We start from the raw sequence: 19,576 nt of genomic DNA on the forward strand, positions 1-19,576 counted from the left end.
AAACTGCCTAAACACTAATCCAGGAAAGCTGCCTTTCCATAGGTTCCTACATGAAGTTTGGGACAGAAGGTGCAAGTTCTGGTTGCATTGGCTATTAAGGGCCTCACCACTGGCCCTAGAACTTCTCTGTAAAGAAGCCTGACATGTTGGAGTACAGGAGACCTTGTTAGTTCAGTGGGACACTCCTTTACCAGTTTGTTTTTAAATAAAGAGAGAATTCATAGATTAAAAAGAAGTGTTTATTAAAATATAATCATTTACAACACAGGAGTCTTTAAAAGTCACATGCAAGAGGCAAGTCGATAGTGAGGTCTTCAAACATAGGACTGAATGTCTCATGGGAATCTAGAAAGACATTAATGAAGGCACTTTTAGCTTCGTAAAGGTCATTTTTACAAATAACTTTAGTTAGTTACTCAATTCAAACATTCAGTAGCCATTACACCATTAAAATTGGGGTTCAGAGCCAGACTGCTTTGTGCTAAATTTCAGGTGTGGCGTTCGAAATTCTATGTAGTCATGAGTAAGCCTTCGTTCACACCTGCACCAGGGTCCCGTTCAGACAGCGCGGGACCCTGATTGACAAACGGAAACCATAGGTTCCGGTTTCCATCACTATTGATTTCAATTGTGATTGATCCAGTGCCAATGGTTTCTGTTTGTTGACGTTGTGCAAGGGTTCCATCGTTTTGACACAATAGCGTAGTCGACTACACTATTGATTCAGTTACAACTGAACACTTGCACAACGGAGACAAGCGGAAACCATTGGCACTGGATCAGTCACCATTGAAATAGATGATGGAAAGCTTTGGTTTCGGTTTGTGTCAGGGCTTCGTTCCGATGTTCGTTGGAACAGAGCCCAACGCAGATGTAAATGAAGCCTTCGTCTGCTATTGCAATTGTGCGAAAGTTTTATATTTTCAGGCGTTACTCCATGCAGCTTCGTAGTTAATGTCCAGTTTCTCTGGAGGTCTAGTGGTTAATGTTGTATCATACTCCTGGTAAATGGGATTGGAGGAAGATTTATATAAACCACATGTTTACTCTAAATGGGCCCCCATTCTTAGTTAGGGTTGGAGCTCTGTTCCCCCCACCCAACCACTGCCAATTCAGAGCTCCAAATAGCCTTTCCTTCACAACTATTTGTTTAAAACACAATTCTGTCTGCAGCCAGCACTAGGACATTACTGCATAGGGATTTCTACAGAGCCCATGACACCACGGTTTATGCTGCCACTAGGGGAGCTCACTGCTTCCATCATTTACAAAGGGCTTGTCTGGTTTCAAAATGTTATTTGTATAATTCAATGTTATACAATTTTCCAATATTAATTGTTAGATTTCAAGATCTGCTTGTTATTCAGTAGGAACACTCATTGTTTACATCCAGTGGATAAAGTTCTGTCCATGGTCATGTGATGGACACAGGTGCCGGAACATAAGACACAGCTCTGACACTAATTAGCTGTGTAAGATCACATGATCATGAACAAAAATTCGTCAACTGGAAGTAAACAATGAATGTCCTTACTAAACAAGTAGATGCGGAATATGGATAGTATATTGTATATATTAATACCCTTTATGTCTGACTGAGAGGGGGGCTGGGTATTAATAAACCATCTGCCTGTGCACTGTATCAATTTTATTTAGTTGTACAAGATTATGTTTAGCCTATAAAACAATACTTACCATAGTTTATCAGACCAATGTCCATCGGGGAAAGAATTGGGCTGGTGAGGGTTTCAAACCTCTTTGCATTGTGCAGAGAAATAAACAGTGGAACACCAGCAAGACAGCGGTCACTCAGTTTGTGTTCTTCAGGGACATCAAAGGTCTCAAAATCTGCTCAAGTATTAAAATAAAAAAAAAAGTGTGAGGAAGTATTATAGGCAGAGTGAGCTCAACGCACAATGGTTGAAATGAAATTGGCAGATATGCATATGCCCTAATAGGCCAAGCAATGTCAGAGGCCATGCCCTGCTGGGAACCCCCTCAATGCACAAGAGCCACTGACAAGCATCAGTGGTCACTGGCAGACTGAAGCCACCCTTGCATTATATGGACAGACATTCATCTGGATGGCCACCATGTAACGTATCCACTGCAGGGATGATCATAGCTGGCTGAATTTTTCCCTAGCCAAGTCAGTTTGTTGAGATCCTGGGAACCAGTCTTGTAGTTTTCGGTGAGAAGTCTCGTTTAAAAAAAAAGTTCCTTCAAAATCTTACAGCAAGACAGTCCCTTGGAACAAATTATATTTGGTAAACTTATGTATCTTTTGAAGAAATTTACTTTAATATGGACTCGATGAACCACATCTCAATGACAGGTGTAAATTTAATTTCAAATGCTCTACACACTATCTTACATGAGCTGGAAGAGGACATTCTGTACATACCAAGAGGATTGTATGGGATGAAGGTCTCAATGTCAGGATAAGTCTTCTTGCTCTTGGGGTGGACTAGGTTATTGTTCTTTACCTATATATAGAAGGGTAATAGTGTTGTATTAACATTTGTCTTTTTAACCACTTCCCATAGAGCTTGTTGTGCTACATCCTATTAAAGCGGTGTCTTGTGACACTGTTTAGTACAGTTGCTACCAGTGTAATGTGTATCTGTGCAAGATAGAACAGCAGACTTACATATACAGCTCAGTGAGCAATATATGTAATGCACCCACTAAGGTCATGAAAACTGCATTTTCTGTATCTGCTAGACCAGAATTAGTATTTTATTATTTTTTTTAAGCCAAAGCCAGAAGTGGATTGAAAAACAAAAGTCTGATATATAGCTCCTGTGACTACTCTTGTGTTTGGCTGAAACGGACCCAAAATGGTGTGTGATCCTGGTCTTATGGAGAGTCACCCCATGTGTGGCAATCTGCATACAATATTGAATGTAACATGTGATCCTTGAATGGAGCCACAAAATGAATCTGTGCCCCCCCCTCCCATTTATAAGAAATTAATGCCGTAGGTTTAAAAGACAGTCATTGGCATTAATTTACGGGCACTGTGATTGGTCAGTGGTATGCTTAGGTCCATCTGTTGCTGAATTGTGTCTTTAGAACACCTTTAACTTACAGAAAAAAAAAAGCTGAACCCTTTATTTTCATGTAACCTATTTGAGAATTCTAAGTTAGAGGGGGCCCTTATCTCTTGGACAGTCATTACAAAGAGTCTTGCTCTAGAGGGCCTGTCCTGCATTACACACCATTGATGTGAATGGGCACTTATGCTTTGTTTGCCCAGTGGTGGCACTGCAGGGAAATTGAGCACTAAAGCCTCATGCACACAAACGCATTTTTGTCCTCCCGTAAATACGGGTCCTTGGTCACACGTATTCGACCCGTATTGCACCAGTATTTCCGGACCAGTGCCCGTAAATACGGGTCCGGTGTCACCAGTATTCCACCCGTATTTATGTGCCCGTTTTTGCTGCAAAATTGCACTGCTGTAATCGGCAGCACTTCTCTATCAGTGCGGGATAGAGAGAAGGGACAGCCTTTAACGTAGTAAGAGTAAAAGAAATTCATACTTACCCGGCCGTTGTCTTGGTGACGCGTCCCTCTTGACATCCAGTCCGACCTCCCTGGATGACGTGGCAGTCCATGTGACCACTGCAGCCTGTGATTGGCTGCAGCGGTCACATGGGCTGAAACGTCATCCCGGGAGGCTGGACTGGAGGAAGAAGCAGGTGTCAGGGATCATTACCATGTATATGGTTTGAAAAATATCCATATATATATATATATTCACTATATTACACAGAGATTGGATTCATGGAGCACAAAGAGCAAGCATAACACGCCTATGGAAGACACCGCCCCCTGGAATGCAAAGGAGTGTGCAGAAGAATGTACAGGAGAACTTACAGCTGAGGAGCCAATGGGACTTAAGCAAGTCCCACATCTCTAGTGAGGGGCATGTGTCTTTTCTCTGTGTGTGTTTTTGTTCTGAATAAAGTTAGTTCGCTCACTGCTTGACTGAGGGAAAGAGGTCTACCAACATTTGTCTGTGTGGTGTACTTCTTTCCAGGCATGCCTTCAGCTTTCAATTTACAGAGATGGTTATTCGGTGTGAAACCGGGGCCGGAAGCCACCCTGAAATACAGACCTGACACAGGGAGTTCTGGGTAAGTATGAACTTCTATTTTTTTTCACAGGTTGATCTATATTGTGATCGGTAGTCACTGTTCAGAGTAAGGGTATGTGCACACACACTAATTACGTCCGTAATTGACGGACGTATTTCGGCCGCAAGTACCGGACCGAACACAGAGCAGGGAGCCGGGCTCCTAGCATCATACTTATGTACGATGCTAGGAGTCCCTGCCTCGCTGCAGGACAACTGTCCCGTACTGTAATCATGTTTTCAGTACGGGACAGTTGTCCTGCAGCGAGGCAGGGACTCCTAGCATCGTACACAAGTATGATGCTAGGAGCCCGGCTCCCTGCACTGTGTTCGGTCCGGTACTTGCGGCCGAAATACGTCCGTCAATTACGGACGTAATTAGTGTGTGCACATACCCTTACTGCCAATCGTTTAACTCTTTCAGCACCCTGGACAGTGACTATCCCCTGATGTTGCCTAGCAACGCTCCCGTAATCACGGGTGCACACATGAAGGTCACCCATAATTACAGGAGCCCCATAGACTTCTATGGGCCTGCCCGTGCCGTTATTACGGCCTGAAATAGGACATGCTCTACTTTTTTTTTTTTTTTTTACGGCACAGGCACCTTCCTGTAAGCATACGGGAGGTACCCGTGGCCAATAGAATTCTATGGGGCAGTAATTAGGCGTTTTCACGTTCATGTGCATGGGGCTTTACTGCCAGGTTCCCCACAGATTATAGCAGATCACTGGGACACAATAAACTTTGCCAAAGAACCCTTCTTAGGGTAAGTTCACACATTGCATAAAGCCTGCAGATTTTCTGCAACAGATTGTGGAAAATTCACAGAATACAGTAACAGCAAAGTGGATGAGATTTGAAAATGCTCAGAAATTGACCTGCAGGGAGTTTATTTTTTTAATCCGCAGCATGTCAATTGTAGTTGCATGATCACTGCTTTTGTTGCAGGGTTTCTCACCCATTGAATTCAATGGGCAGATGAAACCTGCAACTAACAGATGTTACAATTTTTATGGCAAAAAAAACAAAAACTAAAAACTTACTCAGTATTCCATGCTCCAGGCTGGCCTCCTGGGATGCCATTTTGTTCCATGGCACTGCTGCATCCAATCACAGGCTGTGGCAGTCACATGTGATGAAAGGTCATCCCAGGAGGCTTGGCTGCAGGATGGCAGAGGGAACAGGTCAAATGACTACACAAGTATGAAACTTTGTGCAGTTTTCTGAAGTGGACACTGGCCAAAAAAACTGCACTACAAGTGTGTGGATTTTTGTCCAGAATTCCCTGCTGCAGCACAGTGCAGGGAGGAACACTACTAGCATCATAGTTATGTACAATGTGGGGAGTCTGCCTTGCTGCAGGGGGGGAAAAAAAAAAAAACCTCCCGCACTGTAATGTTTTCAGCATGGGGCATTAGTTCTGCAGAGAAGATTTGCATCAGAGATAACTGATGCTAGGAGCCCAGCTCCCTGCACGGTGTTTGGTCTGGGAAACACGGCCCGACATGCAGTCTGTGTATCATGGCGGTGTGAATTAGGCCTTAAGGAAAACCAAAAAAAAAAATCACAGTACATTTTGCCGATTTGTACTAGATTACATGTGCTACCGTCACAGGGGAGGCTGTACATCTTTAGTACTACATGGCGGTGGCAAGTTTGCCAGTGGGAGCTTGTTTAGGAGTATTCTGCTATATGGAGCAGATGTGGGCGCAGCATTAGGGTACTACCATCTATAACATTTTAGATCCCTTATAGGGAATATGAACAGGTATGGTTTTGTGACATCCCCTTTAACTAGGTTAAGAAGGCTTTTTAGTGTTATTGAACCCTACAGTGACAATCCACGCTGCTCCACTCACCTTTGTTGAAGATTGCTTGTCCTGCACGTGTTGGTTCACATTTCCCAATGCTTTCCTGAGTGACTGTCCTTTTGCGTTATTAAAACTCCTCTTGGCTTTTAGTCCTTTTGAGGGCTGGTTAACTGGAGAAAAAAAAAATAGTTTCATAGATTAGATGAGTTAATATATGGTCTACCATAATGCAAGGTTAGCGCCTGATCCAGTGAGTGTTCCCATCACAGAAAGTGGAGAAACCCGAGTAGATCTTTCTCACAGTTCAAATCATTTTCCCAACAGAAACATTTTCATGCCATGGGACAGTGCTGATGTGACATTTCCCACATGTATTCTTGGGTGATTGTAGGGGGGGGGGGGGTGGGAATCAGTGTTTACTAGTGACATTTATTTTATTATCAGCTAAGGGCCAGGTTCACAGAACAGTGGTACAGTTCTTAGCCAAAACCAGGAGTGGATCCTAAAGAGGAAATTTATAAGGCTATGTTCACATCAGTTTTTTGCCCTACATTTGAGGTATATGCCAGGAAAAGCTCCCAACCAATCCATTAAACGTAGGCTGTGACAAATGCCTAAGGGCTCTGGTTTTAAAGCATCTTGAGTCACGCAATAGTTTTCATGGACCCATTCACTTCAGTGGGTGAATTGGGTCAGTTTTCACTGTCCACTCCATGGAGAGCTAGAACATGTCCTATCTTACCATGGATCACAGACAAGACTCTGGCAGCACATGGCTGTGTGCAAGAGCCTTAAGAGTGGCCTCTGTCACCCATAGACTATAATTTTATCAGAATAACCATATCATAAAAGTCATGCATTAATGACATACATTAAACTGATATCCAAAGAAGTAGTAGGACAACAGCACACGTCTTCAAATCATCAAAGTGGTTTTATTGTCAAGACATCCACAAACGACAAGCAACGTTTCGACCCATAGTGAGTGAAGGGTCTTTGTCAAGCCTAACATTATGTCTAAAAACATCGTTATAAATGGGTGAATACAAATGATCACATGGCCCATTCCAACCAGTGAACATCGTGAATCTGGTCTCCCAGGTGAAGCATACATTAGTCTTAATGACATACATCAAATAGTTATATAATCTTCAAAAACGTGAAAAACTACAATGTGTAATACATCTTTAATACATCATCAATCATATGTCAATCATTGTTATTACAATAAAAAAGTGAAGGAGGAAAGTTTATGTAGGCGGTTTAACACTAAACAGTATTTGATGACATTAACTCCTAGGGATTGATATCATGTAGCAATATGAACCTGATCCCTTCTCCCTCCGTCTGCCCTGTTCACATGTGACTTAAACAGAGTGAAGGCGTTTTTAATTATCGAATTAATTTTGCCTCAAAAATATACAGATTTGGAGCTGTAGTATGATGGATTCTTGTTTATGACTGAGGATGTCTTATATTTAACTTCTAGTGATTGATATCATGAAGTAATATGAACCTGATCCCTTCTCCCTCCGTCTGCCCTGTTCACATGTGACTTATACAGAGTGAAGACGTTTTTAATTATTGAATTAATTTTGCCTCAAAATATACAGATATGGAGCTGCAGTATGATGGATTCCTGCTATGACTGAGGATGTCTTACATTTATACATACTTTGATTACCATTTTTTGATCGAACGCTGGTCTTTATTTATTTTTTGCACAGCAGAGATGATTGATTGCTGAGCATGCACAGTAGAGCTCTGTGATCGTAGCTGGAACCTGGAGTGTGGTGAACTTTCCTCCTTCACTTTTTTATTGTAATAACAATGATTGACATATGATTGATGATGATGTATTAAAGATGTATTACACATTGTAGTTTTTCACGTTTTTGAAGATTATATAACTATTTGATGTATGTCATTAAGACTAATGTATGCTTCACCTGGGAGACCAGATTCACGATGTTCACTGGTTGGAATGGGCCATGTGATCATTTGTATTCACCCATTTATAACGATGTTTTTAGACATAATGTTAGGCTTGACAAAGACCCTTCACTCACTATGGGTCGAAACGTTGCTTGTCGTTTGTGGATGTCTTGACAATAAAACCACTTTGATGATTTGAAGACGTGTGCTGTTGTCCTACTACTTCTTTGGATATACATCGTGCTGGAGTGGGTTTGCCTGGCTTGACAGCGTGCACCGCACCATACTCGGGACTAGTGCTGCTTCAAAAATCTCCTTTTTTCTGATACATTAAACTGATATGACAGATCATGAAAAGAGAAGACTTCTGTTTAATGGATGCCATACGGTGGCATCCATCAAACATACTTTTATTTTTTAACATGGTAGCCTATGTTTTATTTTTACTGGACTCTGGGATGGAATTGTGTAGTCTGCTATGCTAATCTATACTTTTACCATATACTAACGTATTCTTGCCAGACAGGCCAAAACAACAACCTTGGTGTCTGACAATAGAGTACTATGGGCATGTTTAGCGTGTATGTTGGTAGCTTTCCCAATATATATCCAAGGTTTGTTTTTTTTATGGAATAAAAGCTTACAGCCTTGGTTAAACTTGGAGGGGTGGACATAAAGATCTCCATTTTCCTGTTCCATATGCATGAGAAGCTCCATTATAACGACTCGAAGCCCTATAAAAAAAAAACAAAAAAAAACCAGTGGTTAATATTTATACTTATAACTACTCAGCTTATCTGCATCTAGGAACCTAGAAAGAAAGCGATAAAATACCACGGCGCCACATGGTGCAGATCACAAGTGAAAAAATGAGCAAACGAACAATGGTGAATCAAATGCTCACCTTTGGGAGTTGTGCAAGTAGTAGGCACAACTCTACTGTAGGCAGGTAATAAGTGATGTAGCTGCAGCTAGATCCAAACCGGTGGTCAACAGACAACCGCTCAAGGAGTCATGGAGGGAGAAAAATTGCAGACCAAAGTACAGCGCTGCTAACATCAATTTCAGGCTGAGCTTGGCCTGATGAAGACGCTAGTCCAGCGTTGAAACGCGTAGCCTCAAACTGCCTTAATTGTTTTAAACCCAATAAATCCCATTTATCACATCTGTCTGGACTTGAAATTGATGTTAGCAGCGCTGTACTTTGGCCCACAATTTCTCCCTCCATGTATCTGCATCTAGGGAATGGATAAAGCGGTAAAGGAGTCCTAGGCAGGAGGGATTGATACAATGTCATGAGGTTACCTTACATAAAGGGGGAAGTTTAGTGAAAATTCAGATATTTATTTATAGGAATTTGCTGAAATCTGACACTGCACTCTGAGGAGTGCCATAGGGGATTAAGAATGCAACGGCCATTTCATTCTGGAAATTAGCGGTGGTCTCAGATAAATGATATCTTCCTACATCCATCCTTAAATCAAGAGGTTTTCACTGGATTTCCCCTATAGGCCAAATGCACACTATGCGTATTTGTGTGCGGCAAATCCGCAGCGTCATGCAGTAACAGCAAAGTAAATGAGATTATGAAATCTCATGCATGTGCTGGTTTCTTTTTTTTCCTGCACATACATTGAACTGCGGTGCGTATTTGAAAATCCACAGCATATCAATTTATCTTGCGTTTCTGCTAGCGAATCATATCTGACCAATTCTAAAGAAAAAAAAAATAAATACACCAAAACGCAATTAGGTGCAGTTTTATCCTGTGGTTGTGATACACATTTTCAGCAGCAAATTATGCAATGTGTGCATGTAGTGTAAATGCTGCAGGATTTCTGCAATGGAATTCTGTGTGGAAGTTTTATATCATAGTGAGTGAGATTTAGAAGAATCTCATGCTCACAGTGCAGAAAGTGTTCTGCGGTGCATTTTTCAATTCCACACCATGTCAATTTATGCTGCGTGTTCTGTGCAGAGGTGCTGCGTGTTTGGCCCATAGACTTAAATGGTGAGCAGAAATTCCACGACAGATTTATGTTGTTGGTTTTTACACCGTTTACGCAGTAAAATCTGCAGGTGCACATATACTTGCTATAACAAAGGCTTAAAGAGTCTGTCACCAGATTATGTATGACGCTGACCAGTCAGTGACCAATCAGCGTCATACACTTCTCATTGTTCCAGCCCAGCTTCTTTCACTGCAGAATGACACTGCTGTGGATCATGCTGGGCTGGAACAATGAGAAGTGTATGACACTGATTGGTCACGGATTGGTCAGCCTCATACACTCCTCTGTACAACGCCCAGTTGGTAAAAAGTAACACGCCCAGTTGTCTAAGAAACAAATTAGCATAAATCTAAAATTGCTCATAACTTGCTCTAAAATGACAGTTTTTCAAAATAAAAGCCACTGCTGTTGTCTACATTCCAGCGCCGATCACATTATGTAGGAGATAGGCCACTTATAATCTGGTGACAGAGCCTCTTTAACACTAGATCCGCAGATAAAACTGCGTTTCCGCAGCAATATGAGCAGGAAAAACGCAATATTTGCTGCAGATTTCTGTTCGATTTACCAGCATTTTTCTAGAGATTCTGCTGCAGAAAATCTGCAGCGTATCCAGTGTGGGAACATATCCTTAGGGTATTTTCACACAACCTCTTCAGACGTAACGGAGGCGTTTTACGCCTCGAATTACGCCTGAAAAGACGGCTCCAATACCTCGGCAGACATCTGCCCATTGCTTGCAATGGGTCTTACAATGTTCTGTGCAGACAAGCTGTCATTTTACGCGGCGCTGTCAAAAGACTGTGCATAAAATTAGTGACGTCAAAGAAGTGCAGGACACTTCTTGGGAGGTAATTGGAGCAGTTTCATTGACTCCAATGAAATCCAGCTCCAATATACGTCCGTAAACGCAGCAAAAAACGCGAGTACTTGTAAAAACTTCTGAAATTCAGGAGCGGTTTTCTCCTGAAAACAGCTCTGTAATTTTAGACGTATTTGGCGTTGTCGTGTGAACATACCCTTAGAGTGCACAGTTTGTCAGACATGCTGCCTAAAGGGATGGTTAGAGTAATGAGCATTAAATAATCTGAGCCCACATTATATCCAGAACCTAGATCCCTTTACCACTAGTCAGTGACTGAGCCACAAACTACGTACCACGTTTTTGCTTGTGAAAGTATAAGCTGTATTTTGCCAAAAGTGTACTAGATGCCATCTAAAGTGTACTAGAAGCCATCTAAAAGAATTGTTCTTTCCTTTGGGAGGAGACTAATACTTTTTCATAACTGGCATTGTTTTTACAAAACAGATGCCAACAGCAATGTGAATGCCGCCATTACTACATTTCTGCATAGGAGTGAAATGACAAGATCACACAAAAAAAAACCAGAAGGTTATATATATTTGAGTTATCCAGGATGAGTTTTTAGTAGGGACTTCAAGTGAAAGAAACCCAAAAGCAATACTGATCTATAATTGCCCCCAGCAACCAAGCACTGGCACTCCGGTATCACTCTTGGTGGAGGTTTACATGCACGTGGCATGTAACCGCTGCAGCCAAATACAGGCCTCAGATGAATCATATTTCTGCCATTATGTCAGAAATACAACACATGACCACTGAGCCCTCTGATTTGCAGTGAGAACAGCAGCCAGCACCACCAGAGCAAGGCTTAGCAAGTATTGGGTTGTTTATTTAGAACTTCCAGCCCCTACTAAGAAAAAAAATAAGAAATTCTCACATCCCGGATTACCCCTTTGAAACTACTCAGTTCCTACATAATACCCCATAGACAAGGGGAATAGTAACAACGTTGTCAGATGTGTTATTCAAACATTTCCAGGAGGAACAGATTGATGAGAGATCTAAGCGCTCCAGCATGGTTATTATATGGAACATACAAGCATTTACTAAAGCCAATAAGACTGGAGAGCAGGCAGGTCCTCATCCAAGCACAGATTTACCTTCGGTAAGACAGCAATCTCAAAGGATCACTCACATGAAACATTTAAGGCCTCATGCACACAGCCATAATGGTTTTTACTGTCTGCAAATACAGATCCACATCCATCCACGTTTGTGGAAGCATCCATGGACGGTTATGGGAAGGGTGTCCATGGCCAATGCAAATTAAATCCACAATTAGATGAAAACTACAGTCATGTGCATGGGATCTAATACTTATCCACAGAAAAGATGACAAGTATTACTGGCCTGGCAGCCTCAGAGTGAGGAGGACCAGGAGACACGAGAGCTGGTCAGCAGAGTCCCAGCAGCCAGGAATTTACCACCGCCAGTGGTTTCATGGGATTTATTACCTCTTCGAAAGTTCTTTAGCAAATAGTTATAGAATGATTATTACAGAGGTGCACCGCACATAGGACATTACTAGGGCCATGTACCAGTCTGATGAAAAAAATTCACTGGAAGCAAATGACCACATTAAAATTAAGACAGTTTAAAAAAAAAAGTCTTGCAACCATAAAAGACAGGACATTTTAGGGTGAGTCAAAAGCATCTCAAAATTTTCAAGAGAAAACAGCTCCTGATTCAGAAATTTTTTGTGCCACTCGATTTTCAACAGACGTTTTAGGAGTTTTTTTAAATAGAATCTATGGAAAACGGCTCCAAAAACATCCCAAGTAGTGTCCTGCACTTCTTGTTTGCAGCTGTATTTTTAAACGTAAAAATACACTGCAAAAAACGCTCCCTCGGAAAACAGACCGCCATTCCCATTCTGCATCAGATTTTTCAGCAGTTTACGAAAATAGGCCATGTGAACATACCCTTACAGCAGTAGGAGTGATTTATCATAAGAGGCTTTCATTTAACCTCCAATACTAGGAGTACATTAGGGATACGCTGCATGACTAAAACATCAATATATCTGAAGGAAGAAACATCAACAAATCCAAAATCAGCCACTAACTATTCACAACCCAGGTCCAAAACCCCATCCACTTACACAGCAGCCGCCTCTTAACCCACAGCCAGGGAATGTTCTGAGGAAGTGACCCGCTCTAGGCTCTTTTATATTTCACCACATCTTCCATCGTTTAATCAAATTGCCTCCACCTGGCCTGTAATTACCATAGTAACTATTAGGCCGGATTCACATGAGCGTGTGCATTCTGCGCGCGCAAAAGGTCCATAACAGCTCCGTGTGGCATCAGCATATGATGCGCGGCTGTGTGATTTATCATCATTATCATTTACCATCATTATGACACTCCGTTTGTATGTTTGTAAACAGAAAAGCACGTGGTGCTTTTCTGTTTTCATTGGTACTTTTTACTGCTGTTGCGCGAATCACGCGCGTCACACGGAAGTGCTTCCGTGTGCTGCGCGTGACTTTCACGCACCCATTGACTTCTATGGGTGCGTGATGCGCGAAAAACGCACAAATATAGGACATGTCGTGAGTTTTACGCAGCGGACACACGCTGCGTGAAAATCACGGACTGTCTGAACGGCCCCATTGACTAATATAGGTCCGTGCGAGGTGCGTGAAAATCACGTGCGTTGTGTGTGAAAATCACGTGCGTTGTACGGACGTATTATACGTTCATCTGAATAAGCCCTTAGGCTGGATTCACACGAGAATGTTCGGTCCGTAAAGGACGGAACGTATTTCGGCCGCAAGTTCCGGGCCGAACACACTGCAGGGAGCCGGGCTCCAAGCATCATAGTTATGTACGCTAGGAGTCCCTGCCTCTCCGTGGAACTACTGTCCCTTACTGAAAACATGATTACATAACTATGATGCTAGGAGCCCGGCTCCCTGCAGTGTGTTCGGTCCGGGACTTGGAGCCGAAATACGTTCCGCCCTTTACGGACCGAACATGCTCGTGTGAATCCAGCCTTAGGCTATGTGCACACGCTTACTAAAAAACGTCTGAAAATACGGAGCTGTTTTCAAGGAAAAACAGCTCCTGATTTTCAGACGTTTTTTAAGCCACTCGCGTTTTTCGCTGCGTTTTTCTGACCGTTTTTGGAGCTATTTTTCTATAGAGTCAATGAAAAACGGCTCCAAAAAACGGCTCAAGAAGTGACATGCACTTCTTTTCCGCGGGTGTTTTTAAAATACGCTCCGTCGGAAAAGAACGCTGTATTTCGCATTGAAATCAATGGGCAGTTGTTTGGAGGCGTTCTGCTTTCGATTTTCTCGGCCGGTTACGGCCTGAAAAAAGGCCGAAAATAAGCCGTGTGAACATACCCTCATAGTACACACAGGACATGGTGCTGGGGTGGCAGAACAGAACACAACTAGAACAAAGGCTGACTGAGTTTATACGGGGCGAATACGCTGCGTAAAAGCACGCAGGGTATCCGTCCTGTGCACCGCAGGGAATTCCAGGCGAAAAACCTGTTACATGAGTTACATTCCATGTAACTGCCGCTACAGCCTATGATTGGCTGCAGCGGTCACATGGGATGAAACGTTATCCCAGGAGGCCGTGCTGGAGGGAAGAACACAGACTTCTGGGTAAGTATAAGATTTTAATTTTTTTTCTGAGTTGCGTTTTTTGTGGCGGAATCGCTGCAAACCCACCGCAAAAAACGCAACAACTGCTATTTGTTGCGGGTTTTACCTCCCATTGAATTCACTGGGGAAAACCTGCAACAAATAAGCAGCGGTTACGCAAATACAATTGACATGCTGTGGAATAAAAAAACGCACCTCAGGTCAATTTCGGAGCTGTTTTTCCACTCAGTGTGGATGAGATTTTTTTCCATTTCATCCTTTTTGCTGCTACTGCATGTGCTGTAGAAAATCCGCAGTATTTACGCAATGTGTGAACTGACCCTTTGAGTGTTTTGGTTTCTGGTGTTTTTGAGGCAATTTTGTACATAGTGGGGTTTTTTTCAAAACGCAGCATGCTTTGGGTATGGCGTTTTTTCAGGCCCTTTTTCCATAGACTTCTCCATAGGACCTCAAAAACACCATAAAAAATGCATATACAAAATGACACTAAATGAAAAACGCCACAAAAAACCCAATTAACAACGCATGCTACATTTTAATAATGCTAGCGCTTTTAGAACTATTTTAACCCCTTCCCACTCCTGGACGTACTATTAGGTCATGGCAGCTGTATCGTTCGCGCTCCATGACCTAATAGTACGTCACGGGAGTAACGGCCGTTTGGCCATCCTCACGACACATACAGGAGCTGTGACAGCTGCTGTCTTGTACAGCAGCTGTCACAGCTACTACAGCGGGGACCGATCGCTGTGTCCCCCCCCCCCGCTGATTAACCCCTTAAAAGAGGCGTTCAATAGAGATCGCGGCTTTTTAGGGGTTAAGGTACAATCGCCGGCCTGCTACACGATAGTGGCTGGCGATTGTAACTATGGCAACCGGACACCAAACAATGGCGTCCGGCTATTCCATCGACGGAAGCCTAGTGGGTCCTGACAAAGTCAGGACCCACTATGCTTGCTGTCAGTGAGTAGCTGACAGTTCTAATACACTGCACTACGCATGTAGTGCAGTGTATTAGAATAGCGATCAGGGCCTCCTGCCCTCAAGTCCCCTAGTGGGACAAAGTAATAAAGTAAAAAAAAAGATGTGTAAAAACAAGAAAATAAAAGTTTTAAAAGTAATAAAAGTAAAAGTCCCCCTTTTTCCCTTATCAGTCTTTTATTACTAATAAAAATAGATAAATAAAAAAATAAACTATACATAATTGGTATCGCCGCGTCCGTAACGGCCTGAACTACAAAATTATTTCGTTATTTATCCCGCGCGGTGAACGCCGTAAAAGAAAATAATAATAAACCGTACCACAATCACAATTGTTTGGTCACTTCACCTCCCAAAAAATGGAATAAAAAGAGATCAAAAAGTCGCATGTACCTAAAAATGGTAATGATTGAAACTACAGTTCGTTACGCAAAAAATAAGTCCTCGCACGGTTTTATTGATGGAAAAATAAAAAAGTTCTGGCTCTTAGAATAAGGTAACACAAAAAGTGAATGATTGTTTACAAAACGTATTTTATTGTGCAAACGCCATAAGACATAAAAAAAAACTATAAACATCTGGTATCGCCGTAATCGTATCGCCCCGCAGAATAAAGTCAATGTGTCATTTATAGCGCACGGTGAACGCTGTAAAAAAAATAGAATAAAAAAACAATAGTATAATTGCTGTTTTTTAGTCACCACGCCACCTAAAAATAGAATAAAAACTGATCAAAAAGCCGCATGCACCCCATGAAAACTGCAATGAATTCCTCAAGGGGTCTAGTTTCCAAAATGGGGTCACTTTTGGGGGGTTTCCACTGTTTTGGCACCACAAGACCTCTTCAAACCGGACATAGTGCCTAATAAAAAAGAGGGCTCAATATCCACTAGGTGCTCCTTTGCTTCTGAGGCCGGTGCTTCAGTCCATTACCGCCCGAGGGCCACATGTGGGATATTTCTCAAAACTGCAGAATCTGGGCAATAAGTATTAAGTTGCTTTTCTCTGGTAAAACCTTTTGTGTTATAGAAAAAAAATGGTATAAAAAGGATTTTCTGACAAAAATAAATATGTAAATTTCACCTCTACTTTGCTCTAAATTCCTGTGAAACACCTAAAGGGTTCATAAACTTTCTAAATGCTGTTATGAATACTTTGAGGGGTCTAGTTTCTAAAATGGGGTGTTTCATAGGGGTGTCTAATATATGGGCCCCTCAAAGCAACTTCAGAACTGAACTGGAACCTAAAGAAATAAAAAAATCAGGCAATACTTCCCTTCTCCTAATCAGCAGCGCCCATTCCAAGATGACCCCAGTTTTGACCCTTTGTATAAAAGGAGACCCCTATTAGACCGTTTCAGTGCTCGGTTTTCCCAAGCATACACCACCGAGACGTGTATTTCTATTGATGAGTCCTTGGTACATTTTAAAGGGAGGCTTCAATTCCGCGAGTACCTGCCGGGTAAGAGGGCAAGGTATGGCGTGAAGATGTATAAGCTGTACGAGAGTGCATCAGGGTACACCTACAAATTTAGGATATATGAAGGGAAGGACACCAATATTCAGCCCCCAGCATGCCCACCCTTACTGGGAGTTAATGCAAAAATTGTGTGGGGTTTGGTGCACCCACTGCTGGACCATGCTTACCACCTCAACCTGGATAATTTTTATACCAGCGTTCCACTCTTCAACTGCCACGCTTCCAGAAGTCCTGCGGCATGCGGCACTGCTAGAAGAAATCTGAGAGGCCTCCCTAAGACTCTGCTTGGGCAAACACTCAGAAGGGGTGAGAGCAGGGCACAATCTAGCAGCAACATATTGTGTGTCAAGTACAAGGACAAGAGACATGTCACACCAGTACCCATGTACCTGTACGACATACCAGTACAGAGACCCCCAAAACAGACTGCATCCTGGACTACAATAGGTACATGGGAGGGGTGGATCAAGCCCTGAAGCCCTACAGGGCCATGCGGTGTGGTATAAGAAGCTGGCCGTGCACATCATACCGATGGCATTGTACAATGTGTACATGCTACGTCGATGTACAGGCCAGAGGGGAACTTTCCTGAAATTTCAAGAGGTGGTAATGAATAAACTAATTTTTAGGGACCAAGAAGCACCCAGTACTTCTGGAAGCGAGGCCACACGCATCGTACCAGGGCAACAATTTCCAGGAGAAGTTCCCCAAACTGGCAAGAAAGGAAAAAGTCAAAAGAGGCTCCGTATGAAAGAGTGCTTCAAAATGTATCATACATCCCTTGATTTTTAATCTACCCCAGTTTTACTTACCCTGATGCACTCCGCACAGCTTATCCCCCCTCGTCTTTCCCCTCTAAGCCCTGCTGCGTGCCCAAGCTGCTGATAACAGCCACATGTAGGGTATTGCCATACCCGTGGGGACACACATTACAGTTTATAGGGTGTATGTCTCCGGTCAAAATGCTCACTACACCTCTAAATGAATGCCTTAAGGGGTGTAGTTTTTAAAACGGGGTCACCTCTTGGGGGTTTCAACTGTACTGGTACCTCAGGGGCTTCTGCATACATGACTTCGCACAAGAAAATCCCTAGTAGGCCAAATGGTGGTCCTTTCCTACTGAGCCCTCCCATGGGCCCAAACGTCAGTTTATCACCACAAATTGGGCATTACCGCACTCAGGACAAATTGGGCAACTAAATGGGGTATTTTATTCCTTGTGAAAATAAGAAATTTTCAGCCAAAACGACATATTATTGGAAAAAAATTATTTTGTTTGAATTCCCAGCCCAATTCAAATAAGTTATGTGAAAAAACTATGGGCTCAAAATGGTCACAACACCAATAAATGAATTCTTTGAGGGGTGTAGTTTCCAAAATGAGGTTACTTCTGGTGGGTTTCCATTGCTTTGATACCTCTGGGGCTCTGCAAATGCGACATGGCACCCGAAAACCAATCCAGCAAAATCTGGACTCCAAAGAACAAATAGTGCTCCTTTCCTTCTGAGCCCTCCTATGGGCCCAAACGGCAGTTTATCACCACAAATGGGGTATTGCTGCACTCAGGATAAATTGGGCAACAAAATGGAGTGTTTTATTTCTTGTGAAAATAAGAAATTTTTAGCTAAAACTACATATTATTGGAAAATATATATATATTTTTAATTCCCAGCCCAATTCAAATAAGTTCTGTGAAGAAACTATGGGGTCTAAATGGTCACATTACCCATCAATTAATTCCTTGAGGTGTGTAGTTTCCAAAATGGGGTCACTTCTGGTGGGTTTCCATTGCTTTGATACCTCTGGGGCTCTGCAAATGCGACATGGCACCCGAAAACCAATCCAGCAAAATAGGCACTCCAAAGAACACACAGCTCTCCTTCCCTTCTGAGGCCACGCATGGGCCCAAACGGCAGTTTATCACCACAAATGGGGTATTGCTGCACTCAGGACAAATTGGGCAACAAAATGGGGTATTTTGTTCCCTGTGAAAATGAGAAATTTTTATCAAAAATGACATCTTATTGGAAAAAATGTAATTTTTTTAATTTCACAGCCCAATTCAAATACGTGCTGTGTAAAAACTGTGGGGTCAAAATGGTAACAACAACCATAAATGAATTCCTTGAGGGGTGTAGTTTCCGAAATGGGGTCACTTCTGGTGGGTTTTCATTGATTTTATATCTCTGGGGCTCTGCAAATGCGGCATGGCACCCGAAAACCAATCCAGCAAAATAGGCACTCCAAAGAACACACAGCGCTCCTTCCCTTCTGAGGCCACCCATGGGCCCAAACGGCAGTTTATCACCACAAATGGGGTATTGCTGCACTCAGGACAAATTGGGCAACAAAATGGGGTATTTTGTTCCCTGTGAAAATGAGAAATTTTTATCAAAAATGACATCTTATTGGAAAAAATTTCATTTTTTTAATTTCACAGCCCAATTCAAATACGTGCTGTGTAAAAACTGTGGAGTCAAAATGGTAACAACAACCATAAATGAATTCCTTGAGGGGTGTAGTTTCCGAAATGGGGTCACTTCTGGTGGGTTTTCATTGCTTTGATATCTCTGGGGCTCTGAAAATGCGGCATGGCACCCGATAACCAATCCAGCAATATCTGGACTCCAACAAACACACAGCGCTCCTTCCCTTCTGAGGCCACCCATTGGCCCAAACGGCAGTTTATCACCACAAATGGGGTATTGCTGCACTCAGGACAAATTG

The 19,576-nt window shown here is 42.5% G+C and overlaps 1 protein-coding gene across 3 annotated transcripts in view; it reads right to left on the reverse strand.

The window, feature by feature from the left end:
- Positions 1 to 221: 221 nt before the first annotated feature.
- LOC142748913 (securin-like) overlaps positions 222 to 19,576 on the reverse strand; it is an 87,331-nt gene continuing 67,976 nt past the window's right edge. For 2 of the 3 annotated variants that reach the window (XM_075856299.1, XM_075856297.1), the window contains 5 exons: positions 8,535 to 8,624; positions 6,004 to 6,125; positions 2,405 to 2,486; positions 1,696 to 1,848; positions 222 to 345 (listed from right to left, as the gene is read on the reverse strand). In XM_075856299.1, coding sequence (XP_075712414.1) covers positions 275 to 345; positions 1,696 to 1,848; positions 2,405 to 2,486; positions 6,004 to 6,125; positions 8,535 to 8,607 — 501 coding nt within the window. In that variant the 5' untranslated portion in view covers positions 8,608 to 8,624 and the 3' untranslated portion in view covers positions 222 to 274. Of the gene's footprint in view, positions 346 to 1,695; positions 1,849 to 2,404; positions 2,487 to 6,003; positions 6,126 to 8,534; positions 8,625 to 12,868; positions 12,942 to 19,576 lie in introns of those variants that run through there. The other variant, XM_075856300.1, reaches the window with a different exon arrangement.

This window comes from Rhinoderma darwinii, chromosome 3, assembly GCF_050947455.1.
Source record: "Rhinoderma darwinii isolate aRhiDar2 chromosome 3, aRhiDar2.hap1, whole genome shotgun sequence".
In the NCBI taxonomy this organism is placed as follows: domain Eukaryota; kingdom Metazoa; phylum Chordata; class Amphibia; order Anura; family Rhinodermatidae; genus Rhinoderma; species Rhinoderma darwinii.